Genomic DNA, 13,707 nt, shown 5'->3' with positions numbered 1-13,707 from the left:
GCATTACTTTGTGCGATTTTGGCTGGCCTGAGATTCAATAACGAGTCGATGTAGATACAAAGAAACTAGTTTATTGATACTGGACACTTACGGCCTAGGCCAAAGCTTGAAGAGACTGAAACCATACAGTAAATACATTGCATATAAAAAGTACTTCAAAAGCATTCCTACGGGCAGGGAAATTGTACAGAGGACATTCACACATAGATGTTACCAATATAGTCTCATGTTGATTAGGTGTACTGGCCTTGATGTTTCACCAGGCTCCTAGGACTCCCCTGGGCCTGAGCTGAGAAGGTTCAGATAAGACTTTTCACACATCACCATTTCAAAGCAGGGAGAGCTTCTAAGAAAGGGAGGGGGAACAGTATAGAGGCACTAGCAGCATTTGGTTCTCCTTTGAACCTACCCAGCATGCTCTTTGGTTGAGCCAAAGTTATACTCAGACTTGACAAGCTATTGCATGGGTTTTGCTATTAGAGCTCTCTGAGTTAGGCCAAATGAGAGAAGACACACAGATCTGCTCAAGCAGTGTGCGTTTTTGCAGCTTCCAGATTTTTTTTGTGGGGAACAGAATTAGGATCTTTTCAGCAGCCAAGGATCTTTCTCCAGCTTGTGGGCACACAGGGGTCAGTGGGAAAAGGGTTCTGGCCTCAAAAAGGCAGCAAACTGAAGACAGGATTGACGTGCCAGGCTTCCATGCCCACATAGCCAATGCTACATCACCCACTGGCCGTTTATCAAGAGACATCTCCTTGTAACTATGGCTGTAGGCAGCCTGCCATGGAAGCAACTACCCACATGGACGACCTTCCCTTCAAGACTGGGTTAAAACGGACGCAGGAGATGCTGATGGGGACAAATCATGAGCAAAACTTCCATTTTGAAGTCGCTGGTCCCAGGGTCCCTTCCTTCTGGCCTAGTGGGGAACGTTCACAGTGCTCACCAGCAATACTCCCTCTAAGCTGTGGAGTCTTGTGAGCCACTGGCATTAAAGCTGTGAGCTGCTGCATAAATTAGTTTGCTCTGGGGCCATTTTTCCTGAGCTAAGACAAAAATGTGTGATCTGGAGGCTAAAAAGCTGTGAACTAGCTCACACAAACTCAGCTCAGTTAATTTAATTTTTAGGTTTATATCCTGCCGTTTCCCGCAAATGGGCTCAGGGTGGCTTACAACAGAAATTTAAACACCTATTACCAATTAAAACATCATAAAACATAGCAATAAAACACAACAGTGTAAAAATAAAGGCAATACAGCGTCACAAACACAGCAGCATATCAACACAGCATAGTGAGGTGATGAGGAAGCCAGTTAACACCAAAGAGAGGCCCGCCAGATCAATTTTAGGGAACACTGCTCACCAGCCAGACGATGACAGTGTTGTGGCCCATCTGGGCAGCTGCGTGGAGTGGGGTCATCCCGTCGTTGGCGCGTATATGAGGATCTGCTCCACAGTCTTTGACCAAGTATTGGATGATTTCCAGGTGACCCTCCTGGCAGGCTAGGTAAAGGGACGTGGCACCGTTCTTCGTTTGGGCGCTGACCGAACTGCAAGGGGGGGAAAAGGACAAAGGGGCATTCAGACCCAAGCCTAGATTTTTGGCACGTCCTGGTAGGGAGGAGGAGGAGGAGGAGGAGAAGGAGGAGGAGACAACAACTGCAAATTTATACTCCGCCCTTCTTTCTGAATCAGTCTCAGAGTGGCTTACAATCTCTTGTATCTCCTTCCCCCACAAGAGACACCCTGTGAGGTGAGCGGGGCTGAGAGCTCTCACAGAAGCTGCCCTTTCAAGGACAACTCTGCAAGAGCTATGGCTGACCCAAGGCCATTCCAGCAGCTGCAAGTGGAGCAGTGGGGAATCAAAACCGGTTCTGCCAGATAAGAGTGCACACACTTAACCACTACACCAAACTACATCAAATTTGCTTTTGGCATACCCTGTGTGGATGCTCTGCTGCTATTACAGATGATTCCACATGCATCGCAGCAATGAGATCTACCCAAAGAAATCACTGAGGTGGGAAGAAGCCTCTACCTCTCTTCATTGTGATGACCTCAGCAAACCACTAACTAGTGATGCCAGCCTCCAGGTAGGACCTGGAGATCTTCCAGACTTACACATCTCCAGGCTACAGAGATCACTTCCCCTGGAGAAAATAGACATGTGGGAGGGTGGGCTCTATGGCACTGTCCTCCTCAGGCTCCACCCCTGAATCTCAACAACAACAACAAATTTATGAATCTCCAGGAGTTTCCCAACCTGGAGGTGGCAATCCCACCTCCCACCCCCTGCTAGTGACCCGGGGGGGGGGGGGGGAACCTGGCAATCCTAATGGAACAGCCCTGGCTACTATGGAAAAGAGGCTAACTCTGGTTTCTAGAATCAAGGACTGGCAATCCAGCTGCTGTCCTGATTTGCTTACAAAGTCCCTCCCCAGCCACAAAGCTCCACCCATTTGGGCTGTAGTCAGGATAGAGCAGGGGTGGCCAAACTTGCTTAACGTAAGAGCCACATAGTACAACAAACAGATGGACTTCCGGTTTCGGCGACCTAATCTAGAGAGCGACTTGGACCGGCTGGCCTAGAGCCGCTCTCTAATCGGGTGGCAGAGGGGCCCTCCATTTGTGGGGACTCAAGTCTGGGACCCAGGAAGGGTCCGAGAAGGCAGGCGGCTTGACGTTGAGGGTCGGGAAGGTCAGCGGTGGCTGGCTCCCGAGCCCGACGTTGCTGCAAGCCTTGCTGTCCCGATCGCCATTTTTAAATGGCATTGGGGTTGACTGCCGGACTTCTAAGACTGTTGCTAATGAATGTCTTGTAGAGCTGACATCTATTGGATACAATATAATTTTGAATAAAACTTTGCTGGTCTTAAAGATATAAAAAGATAAGAACCCTATGGCTGTGCTGAAGGAGAGCATTCCGAATAAATTTTTGCTGGTCTTGAAGATTCATTCTGGGTCTCAGTTGGTTTCTGCAGCAAAATCTATTTGAAGCTCACAAGGAAGAAGACCAGAGATGATATTTTGAAACAAACGAGGGACAAACCAGTGATGATAGCAGGAAATACGGTGAAAATTCTGAGGGAGGTGCCGTGGCCAATCAGACAAAAGAGAAGAGAATATCAAACTTTGACAAACTTTTGTTGATAGGGTGATGTCTCTACTTTTTATTATACTGCCCAGGTTCGATGGGAAGAATAGCTTCAGTTAAAATGAATATTTTGCCAAGACTGCTATTTCTATTTCAAACTATACCAGTGCTTTTAACCAATGTGTTTTTTCAGGAACTGAACAAGATGGTCTCTGACTTTATTTGGCAGAAGGAAAAACTGAGAATTAAGCTAAAGACATTACAAGATTCTAAACTGAGAGCAGGTCTGGGACTTCCGGATTGACAATTGTATTACAGAGCCGCAGTGCTGTCTTGGGTGAGAGACTGGGTTCTATTGAATGAGAGGAGACAGTTATTGCTAGAGGGCCATGACCTCAATTTGGGTTGGCATGCGTATTTATGGTACCAAAGATTAGAAGGGCATTTTTACTTCAAGAATCACTGGTTTCGGAAATTTTTGTATCACACATGGTCATGGTTAAAACTGAGAATTTATCAGAAAATTCCAAGATGGGTGACACCAGTGGAAGCATTTACACCTCCAAACCTTATGAAACCTAATCAAAATTACAGATATGAAGAATTGTTGAAAGATGATAACCAACTGAAAACCAAGGAAGAATTAGAAGATATGGACATTAAAATGAGTTGGTGGTTGAGAACACAATCCAGATATGCTAAAGATAAGACAACAGATTTCAATATGGAACAATAGTCATTTGATAAAAAATTTGGGGCTCCCAAGAAAAATTAGTTTCTAAATTATATTTATACTTATTACAGATGAAGAAGCAAGATGAGATTGTAAAAGATTGTATGGTACAATAGGCTAAAAATGTGGGCTGCAATATCATGTTAGAAAAATGAGAGAGGTTATGGAAATTTAATATTAAATTAACCAAGTCAGTAGCCTTTAAAGAAAATTTATACAAGATGTTTTATAGATGGTATGTAACCTCACAGAAACATTGCAAAATGTATTCTAACATGTCTAACAAATGCTGGAAATGTACTAAACATGTTGGGTCTTTTTATCATATATGGTGGACCTGTGAGGTGGTGAAAGACTATTGGAAGATGGTTCATGAACTATTACAGAAAATTCTGAAGACACAGATTCGGTTCAAACCAGAACTATTTTTATTGAACATATATCCTAATGATTATTCGAGAGAGATGAGACATTTGCTGGCACATGTTGTTATAGCAGCTAGAATTCTTCTGGAACAGAGATGGAAACTCCAGGAAATTCCCACAAGATCAAACTTGATGGGAAGGAAACGGCTGAGATGGACTATTTATCCCAGTTGTTGGCTGGGAAATCTAAAGAAGCAAGAAAACATTGGGTGATGTTATATGCTTGGCTAGATCTTCAAGATTCTTAAGACTCTTTGGTGTAAACGTCTATCTTCTATCTCCTGTAATGTGTATTACAATAACAGTTACATTGGTAATTGAAGTCAAATTAGATATCTTAAATGAAGACTTTCAATCGTTAAAATATGTATAGACATAGTCGAAATAGTCTAAAGAGACAATAACATGTAATAATATTGTATTTAAGAAAGCATTTTTCATGCAGAATTGATTATTATAATATTGATATGTGTATTTTGAACTTTCTATTTTCCCCTACCCTCCCCCCCTTTTTTTCTGGAAAACTAATACAAAATTTCAACATGAGAACAATAAATAGATGTTATCAAAGATTTCAGGTTTTCACGGCTGGTAACATCATTAGGGTTTGTAGAATCTTTCGGGCTCAAGTGCCGTGTTCTACTGGAGAAAGTTTTCCTTCCAGACGTTTCGTTCTCAGCTGCGGAGAACATCCTCAGTGGCGTTGCAGCCGGAGCAGGCGCTCTGACCTTCTTGGCTGCACAGCACTGAGGATGTTCTCCGCAGCTGAGAACGAAACGTCTGGAAGGAAAACTTTCTCCAGTAGAACACGGCACTTGATCCCAAAAGATTCTACAAACCCTAATAATAAATAGATGTTTGAGAGCTGCAAGACATGAATGTCAGATGTAGGAAGGAAGGAAGGAAGGAAGGAAGGAAGGAAGGAAGGAAGGAAGGAAGGAAGGAAGGAAGGAAGGAAGGAAGGAAGGAAGGAAGGAAGGAAGGAAGGAAGGAAGGAAGGTAAATGGGCAGGGGGGGAGGGGACAAAAAGCAACTTTAAATACATTCTCCAAGCTGCCAGCTGGCTTGGCTTAGAGAAGTGATTTAAAGAGAGAAATGCCTTCTCCAAGCTGGCCAACGGGGTGGTGGAGGCTGTGAAAGACCCACATGTGGTTCCCCAGCTGCAGTTTGGCCACCCCAGGAATAGAGGGAAGCGATACATATTATGACCTGCAAAAAATACTCACCAGTATGGTGGAAGGAGCACAAATACAGAAAAGAAGAAGAAGAAGAAGAAGAAGAAGAAGAAGAAGAAGAAGAAGATGATGAAGATATTGGATTTATATCCCGCCCTCCACTCCGAAGAGTCTCAGAGCGGCTCACAATCTCCTTTACCTTCCTCCCCCACAACAGACACCCTGTGAGGTGGGTGGGGCTGGAGAGGGCTCTCACAGCAGCTGCCCTTTCAAGGACAACCTCTGCCAGAGCTATGGCTGACCCAAGGCCATGCTAGCAGGTACAAGTGGAGGAGTGGGGAATCAAACCCGGTTCTCCCAGATAAGAGTCCATGCACTTAACCACTACACCAAACTGGCTCTTATCTATTGCAAAGAACAAGGTGTGTGTGGGGGGAGGGGGGGAATTGCTGTGCTTCTTAGTACGCATCAGGATCATGGCCCTGCAAGCCAGCTCTTTCTGCAGCTGCCACAGATGCAATTGCAAGCTGGTGTCAAAAGGATGCACTCATGGATGCCGGTGAGGGGCTGAGCTAATTCCCTGACCCTGGTGATCCTCTCAGTCCTTGGAAACCACCACCTGCTCTTGTTTGCACAACCCCTGCGCCCTGGGTACCATTTTCTTTGCCAGGAGCATGGCTTTTTTTGTAGCAGGAACTCCTTTGCATATTAGATCACACACCCCTGATGTAGCCAATCCTCCAAGAGCTTACAGGGCTCTTAGTACAGGGCCTACTGTAAGCTCCAGGAGGATTGGCTACATCAAGGGGGTGTGGCCCAATGTGCAAAGGAGTTCCTGCTACAAAAAAAGCCCTGCCCAGGAGAACTGACTGTGCAAAACCAGAGCTTGGGAAGTAGAGCTCTCTACCTGCCCCCTTCAGGTCCAAGGCTTCTGTGCCCATACTGGGCTCTGACAGGCCTCCTTCCCATCTGAGCAGGTCATTAAGTTAATAAGCATTGCTTAGGCTAAGCTCCTTCCGCCGGCTGTTTTGGGACACTGCAATTCAGCTGTATTTTTAAATAAGCAGATTAGGAAAGTAGTAAACACACAGGCCAGGCCACCAGCTGGGTTGCCACCTTCCAGGAAGGGCTTAAGAATTCTCCCGGAATGCCAACAGGTCTGCTTTACAGGGTACACCCTAGATTCTAGGAGAAATCCCTCCCCAAATCCCCCCTCCCACAGGCACTGCCCCCCAAATCTCCAGGAACTTTCCAGGTCAGTGTTGGCAACTCTAGCCCCCAAATGCTGAGACGACAGGAGGTGGCTGGAGGTCTTCCAGAATTACAACTGCTCTCCAGGCAACAGATGTGAGTTCCCCCTGTAGGAAATGGCAGCTTCAGAAGGTGGATTCCATGGAATCATAACAAAGTTTGAGTCCGGTGGCACCTTTGAGATCAGCAAAAGCTTTATTTAAGGGATAAGCTTTCTGTACACACACACTTCATCAGATACAGTATCTGAGAGAGTGTGCATGCACTCAGAAGCCCATAGCTTGAATAAAATGTTGTTGGTCTTAACCAGGGGTGGCCAAACTTGCTTAATATAAGCACCACATAGAATAAACATCAGATATTTGAGAGCCGGCAGGAAGGAAGGAAAATAGATGGGGAAGTGAGGAGGGAGGGAGAGGTGGAAAGAAAGCAATTTTAACTTTAAATGCATTCTCCAAGCTGTCAGCTGGCATAGCTTGGAGAAGCGATTTAAGGAGAGAAATGCCTTCTCCAAGTCGACCAATGGGGTGAGGTGCTGGGGTTTTGAGAGCCGCACAATATATGTGAAAGAGCCACGTGTGGCTCTCGAGCTGCAGTTTGGCCACCCCTGGTCTTAAAGGTGCTGCAGGACTCAAACTTTGCTCTGCTGCTTCAGACCCACATGGTTCCCCACCTGCATCTATCTATGGAATCCTTTCTCCGCTGAGCTCTCTCGTCTACCCTAATCCTGCTTTCCCCAGGTCTGCCCCCACATCTCCAGGAATTTCCTAAGCCAGAGCTGGCAACCTAATGGAGGCACATTAGAAGCAAACAAAGAAAAGGTTCACATCTCTCTCTGAAAGAGGTGGGGATCCTCTGTTACGTGGCTGGTGTGGTGGGGAAAGGCCAGGGTGAGAACAGGAGAGGAGAGGATCCAGGGCTAATCGACATACGCCAATGAAACAGTGTGGTCGAAGCCCTGCCTGAAGACCTCTGCTCTGCAGTTCAACAGATCTGATTCTTAAATGCTGAACTGAAGGCAGTTCGATTCTCAGAAGAAATCCAGACATAAGACTGGAACTCAGACATGAGGTCTGTTTGGAACCTGGGCAGTAGGGGCATGGGATGCAGTTTCCATAAGGGTGCCAACCTCCGGGTGGGGAGCTGGAGATCTCCCAAAATTACAACTGATCTCTACACTACATCAATTATTTTTTGTATTTTAAACATTTGTTCCAATTCTTCTGCAGAAAATGGTTGCTTTGGAAGGTGGAGAGCGTGGCATCATATCCGACCAAAATCCTGACCCTCCCCAAACCCCACACTCCCAAGCTCCATCCTCAAACCTCCAGGTAGCTCTGAACCCAAAGTTATCAACCTTAGGCTTCAGTGCTTTGTGGCCAAAGTACAGATCCTATAGGCAGACACTCAGTCCAGCAAAGAAACCTTCCAGACAGCATCAAGCTAGTACAGGAACTAGCAACTGTTCATTATTCAAGAGCTAGATGACAACAAAATCCAGATTAAGGGCGTTTTCGCACTCACCTTCAGCCGGCGCGACCCCCCTCTTCACCGCGCAGGATCTGCGCGGATTTCGCACTAAATGCCGCGGAGCAGCCAGAAGAGCCGGAAACTCCCGTCGCAAAAGCCGCGCAAACGGAAACTGCTTTTTGGCGGTTTACGTTTGAGCGGCTTTTGTGCCGGGAGCTTCCGGCTCTTCCGGCTGCTCCGCGGCATTTAGTGCGAAATCCGCGCAGATCCTGCGCGGTGAAGAGGGGGGTCGCGCCTGCTGAAGGTGAGTGCGAAAACGCCCTAAGAGATCAACAAAGAGCCAGCATAAGAAAACTCATTTACATAAATGGAACTATAGAGTGTAACATGACTGATAACTGGCATGTGGATTAATAATCCATAAAATTTCTGCAGCCCAAACAGCAGCAGTTGTGAGTTCTTTATTAGGAAGTGGTACCCATGGGGCTCACAATCAGTCATAAACACACAAGAGCTTTCTACGAGTTATTATTTTACTGCACTGGCACAAACTTGTGCACGGTCCACACCTGAATTGCCAGCAACTGTTTCTCTCTATCTCAGAAGCCCTTTACTCCTATAGAAATATTTGCCAATTGTCCAGAAACCGGTTCATCTAACATCCTACCTCCCCTCCAATATACCTTGACTTGGAATGTTTTATTGTTTTTTCAAGAGCCACCTTTGGTTCCTTGCTGAGCCACATTTGATGCTTGGAACCATAGGCTGGCAGACCTCTGAGCAAGAACAAGAAAAGGAATCACAGAAATCGCTTCCAAGCTAGGCTTGGTCTCTGGTCTGAGCAACAAAGAAGATGCTGCCCCTCTTGCCACTATTATGGTACCCAGAAGCTTTTTTTGTAGCAGAAACTCCTTTGCATATTAGGTCACATACCCATTTGAATATATGAACATTGTACTGCCTTATACTGAATCAGACCCTCAGTTCATAAAAGTCACTATTGTCTACTCAGACTGGCAGCGGCTCTCCAGGGTCTCAAGCTCAAGGGTCCAGGCAAGTTTTTCATGCCTACTTGCTTGGACCCATTTTAGTTGGAGATTCTGGGGACTGAACCTGGGACCTTCTGCTTGCCAAGCAGATGCTCTACCACTGAGCCACCGTCCCTCCCTGATGTAGCCAATCCTCCAAGAGCTTACAGGGGAGCAGATAATGCTCTGTTGGCTGTTGGGTGGAAAAGAGGGAGATGAAACAGGGGCTGCTAGGGAAGAAGAAGTGGAAATAACAGAGGAGGCAGGCCTCGGATTCAGCAAGAGCTCACAGAAGTGCAGCTCCTGAACCTTTCTGAGGGTTCCCCCTCTTCCTCCCTACCTTGTCCATTGAATAGTAGGTGCAGCTGCATAACAATCCCTGGATGAGCTCCACCACCTATATTTCTACAAAATGATCCCTGGAGGAGGGGATAGAGGGGGAAATGAGACACCCCCTGCAAGTCTTTATACATATTGCCAGTGCCTTTGCCTTAACATTCATCAGTGATGCAGCCAAATCATGGGAAGCTGTTTCTGGAGCACTCAGTGACGCACTATGGCAGTACAGCTGAACAAAGTGAACTTTTCCAGCACCTGGCCAGCTGGATGAGCCATTTTCTGGCAGGTGGAAAGTGCAAGGAGACCTAGTATTTAATTCCCAACATAAAAGCTGTTGGTGCTCACAGGTTAGGCCTGGAGAGTTATTGTTAATCAATGCCGTTTCTGCAGGCTTCTCAGCACTGCTGCCTTTCATTTAAAAGGCCCAAGACAGAAGCAACTGAAAGCATAACCGAAATGGTAAAAACATTGCTGTGGATACCATTTCAAGAGTCACAGGCAATAGATCAGGTGCTCCATCTATTTGAGAAGCTATCTGTGTGGGGGTGGGGGAGGGAGGGAGGGACACAGGTTTGCTTTCTGGATGTATTTTTTCCCCATGGTGGGTGATGGGAAACTCCTTACTGAATCCTACAGCCAGCCTAGGGCTTGGCTGTGAATCCCGTGGAGGTCAGACCCAAATGCCTTACATGTGTCAGAGCTTCAGGCTTCGGCATTGCAGCAGCTGCTTTATTAAGCAATCAATAAATACCTGTTTAATATTGCAAAGAGAAGCAGCGATACACATTCAGCTCGGCTGTCAAAGGAGATCCCAGGCCCTTCAATAATTCAATGCTGTAACTCCAAGAAGGGCAGTAGGAGGCCAGGTTCTCTCCAGGTGGAGCAACAGCAACCAGTGTTCTCTCTAGGCTGAGTTAGTGTGAGCTAGCTCACAAATTTTTAGCCTCCGGCTCACACATTTTTGTCTCAGCTCAGGAAAAATGGTCCTAGAGCAAGCTAATTTATGCAGTAGTTCAAACTTTAATGCCAGTAGCTCACAAAGTAGAATTTTTGTTCACAAGACTCCACAGCTTAGAGGGAACATTGACAGCAATCACCCCCTCCCCTCCAGCCAACTGAAGTTCTCTCTTTTAGCTTTTCCTGCTATTTATCCTCTAGCACAGGAGTGTCAAACATGCAGTCCGAGGGCCAAATCAGGCCCCCAGAGGGCTCCTATCAGGCCCCTGAGCAACTGGCTGTCATCTGCTTCCTTCTCCCACTCTCTTGCTTCCTTCTGCATAACAGCTTGCCTTGCAAGGCTTGCTCAATCACACAGGAGCTACAGAGCAAAACCTCCATTTTCTCCATTGGCTGAGGCTCCTCCCTTGGGGAGGAAGGGGGGAGGAATAGCTTGCTTTGCCAGGCTCTCTCAATTGCACAGCAGAGCTACTGAGCCGAGCCTCTCTTCCTTCTACTGGCTGAGGCTCCCCCATCCCCTGGGAAAGGAAGGAAAGAGCCAGAGCTCCCTTTGCCCAGTTCCCTGGATCCCATGGGAGAAATACAAAGAAAGTACCTTTAAGACCAATGAGTGCTAATGTTTTAAGCATGTTTTAAGTTTTAAAAAATATATATTTGTGTTTGTCTGTGTTCTTTATAAAATTTATAATCTTAATTAGGTACACACATGGCCCGACCCAGCATGGCTCGGCCCAACCCAACATGGCCCGGCCCACTAAGGTCTCATTTATGTCAGTTCTGGCCCTCATAACAAATGAGTTCGACATGTAGGTGATTCTGGCCAGGGGTCACTTTGTAGAAAAAGAGGTGCCAGAGCTCATTAGCACAACTCATTTGCATATGCCACACACCCCTGACATCACCAGAAGGTGTATTAAATAATATCAACTCAGCACCTACCTTAAAATGCTTCTTGAATTATAATTGTCATAATAAAGCTTACTCACGTCATACTTTTTAAATGACTTTCTCCTATGTGGCTACGGTGACATGATGAAGATTTCCATCTGTCTGCTTTATATATTTTGGCTATTTCCCCAAGTTTGTCAAATCTTAGAGTTCAGCAAAATTCTCACAGGGGGTTTGAACAATGGAGCCCAGAAGCAAGTATTAGGGGTGGGTAGGAAAGAAAGACATCGCCCTGTCAACAAAAGTCCATATAGTCAAAGCAAAGGTATTCCCAGTAGTAATGTATGGCTGTGAGAGCTGGACCATAAGGAAGGCCAAGCGCAGTAGATACTTTTGAGATGTGGTGCTGGAGAAGAATCTTGAGAGTCTCTTGGACTGCAAGAAGGTCAAATCAGTCAGTCCTAAGGGAAATCAACCCAGACTGTTCCCTGGAAGGTCAGATGCTGAAGCTGAAGCTCAAATACTTTGGCCACCAAATGAGAAGGGAGCACTTACTGGAGAAGACTTGGATGCTGGGAAAGACAGAAGGCAAAAGAAGAAGGGGATGGGAGAAGATGAGATGGCTGGACAGTGTTACTGGTGTAACTAACACGAATTTGAGCAGACTTTGAAGGATGGTGGAAGACAGGAGGGTCTGGCGTGACTTGGTCCATGGGGTCACAAAGAGTCGGACTCAACTGTGTGCCTGAACAACAACAACAACAAAAGGAAAGAAAGAACGCAATAAAATTTAGAGGTCCTGCAGCACCGCTCCTGTGAGCTCCTGTCCAAAATGAGGCCTGGTTCTGGCATGTACAACAGATGATACATGGGAATGAGCACAGAGAAGATCATTTGTTCGTTGTCTAATAACAAATCTTTTGAGAAGACTGTACCACATCCAAGACTAGGCTTCTTGCCAAAACTGCATAATCTGACATAACAGTATGTTTTTGAGGGGTTTTTTTCCTGGGAGGAAAACATCAGGGTTTGAAAAGCAAGGTGTTACAGTCACTGATAGGATATAAAGCATCAGACTGTACACATTTTTTAAAAGTGAGTTTATTTATTCATTGACGTAATTTACACTGCCTTTCCCCCCACATGGAGACTTAAAGCAGCTGACATTGAGCTCCTTCATTACATTTTATTCTCACAACAACCCTTTGAGGTGGGTCAGGCAGAGAGTATGTGTCTGGCATAGGATCACTCAGCAAGGGTTTCATGGCAGAGTCAGAATTTGAACCTGGATCTCCCAAGATGCTTGTCTAACCATTATATCACACCAGCTCTATCATGTGACTCCAACCACTATCCAGCCATTTCCCCTGGCCATTCTGCACACTCATAAAGGAACAAGGAATTCATTCCAGACCTCCCTCATTCAAGCCCTCCTCCTCAATTGTCATTCAGTTCACAGTACACAGTTTGCAGAGACCATTAGGGTACTGCTGCCATGCCGCTCGCTCTGCTTATTTTACTGGTGGCCACACAAGGTTTTCTTGGGTGTATATTATTACTACCATTAAGTACATTTTTAATTCACCGTTCCTTCAAGAAGCTCTCTCCCTTGCTCCATTTTACAATAGCTGCTTCAGAACTTCAGCTTTTTTTCTTTCTTTCTTTCTTTCTTTCTTTCTTTCTTTCTTTCTTTCTTTCTTTCTTTCTTGGAAGCTTCTAGTTTTTAATGTGTGAACTCTGATCTATGCCTTGTTGAAGTCTCAGAAATCAGATTAATAAGGCCACCAGCACTGGCAGATAGAAGGAGGCTTTAGCAGCCTGCAGCTCCTTCGGTTGGGAAAACCAGAACGAATGGTGGAAAACAGAACAAAGTCCAGCAGTTGTGTACAAGAAGAGAAAGTATGCAAGTGTACTTAATCAGTGTAATTTAACCAGCTTGCAAAATTCAATTTTTCTTATTCTGAAACATTTAAGCACGGGGTATTTCCTTTCCAGAGTACTAAGACTGGGAATGGCATTTCTCCCTCCTGGGACATTTAATTCAAACTGCAAGAGCCAGCAGAACAGGTTGAGATTTTTTAATATATATATATATATATATTGAGAATTGTAGTGGCCACCGCTGATGAAAACCAGACAACGTTCAAAGCAAAGTTGAAAGAGTCTCTGTCAGTAAGCTCCCTCCTGATTTCCGGGTTTCAAAGGTGGAAACTTGTGGATGCTACAAAGGACATTGGCCCCACAATTGGTGTGAGCTTTTGTAGGATTCAGCTGCATATACAGGGCTCTGAAATCTTTCTTGCGATCCCAGCTTTCTTCATCTAAAAGGTACATGTTGCACAACAT

The 13,707-nt window shown here is 45.6% G+C and overlaps 1 protein-coding gene across 1 annotated transcript in view; it reads right to left on the bottom strand.

Annotated features, from left to right (window-relative positions):
- The window catches only part of LOC132586716 (espin-like), a 124,118-nt gene that overhangs the window by 61,406 nt on the left and 49,005 nt on the right, over nt 1-13,707 (bottom strand). Inside the window, 1 exon segment of the mRNA XM_060258787.1 lies at nt 1,365-1,551. Within this exon segment, the coding sequence (XP_060114770.1) occupies nt 1,365-1,551 (187 nt within the window).

Source organism: Heteronotia binoei, chromosome 18 (genome assembly GCF_032191835.1).
Source record: "Heteronotia binoei isolate CCM8104 ecotype False Entrance Well chromosome 18, APGP_CSIRO_Hbin_v1, whole genome shotgun sequence".
In the NCBI taxonomy this organism is placed as follows: Eukaryota; Metazoa; Chordata; class Lepidosauria; order Squamata; family Gekkonidae; genus Heteronotia; species Heteronotia binoei.
Note: the sequence above shows the minus strand (reverse complement) of the source record. Positions and strands in the feature narration are given on the sequence as shown.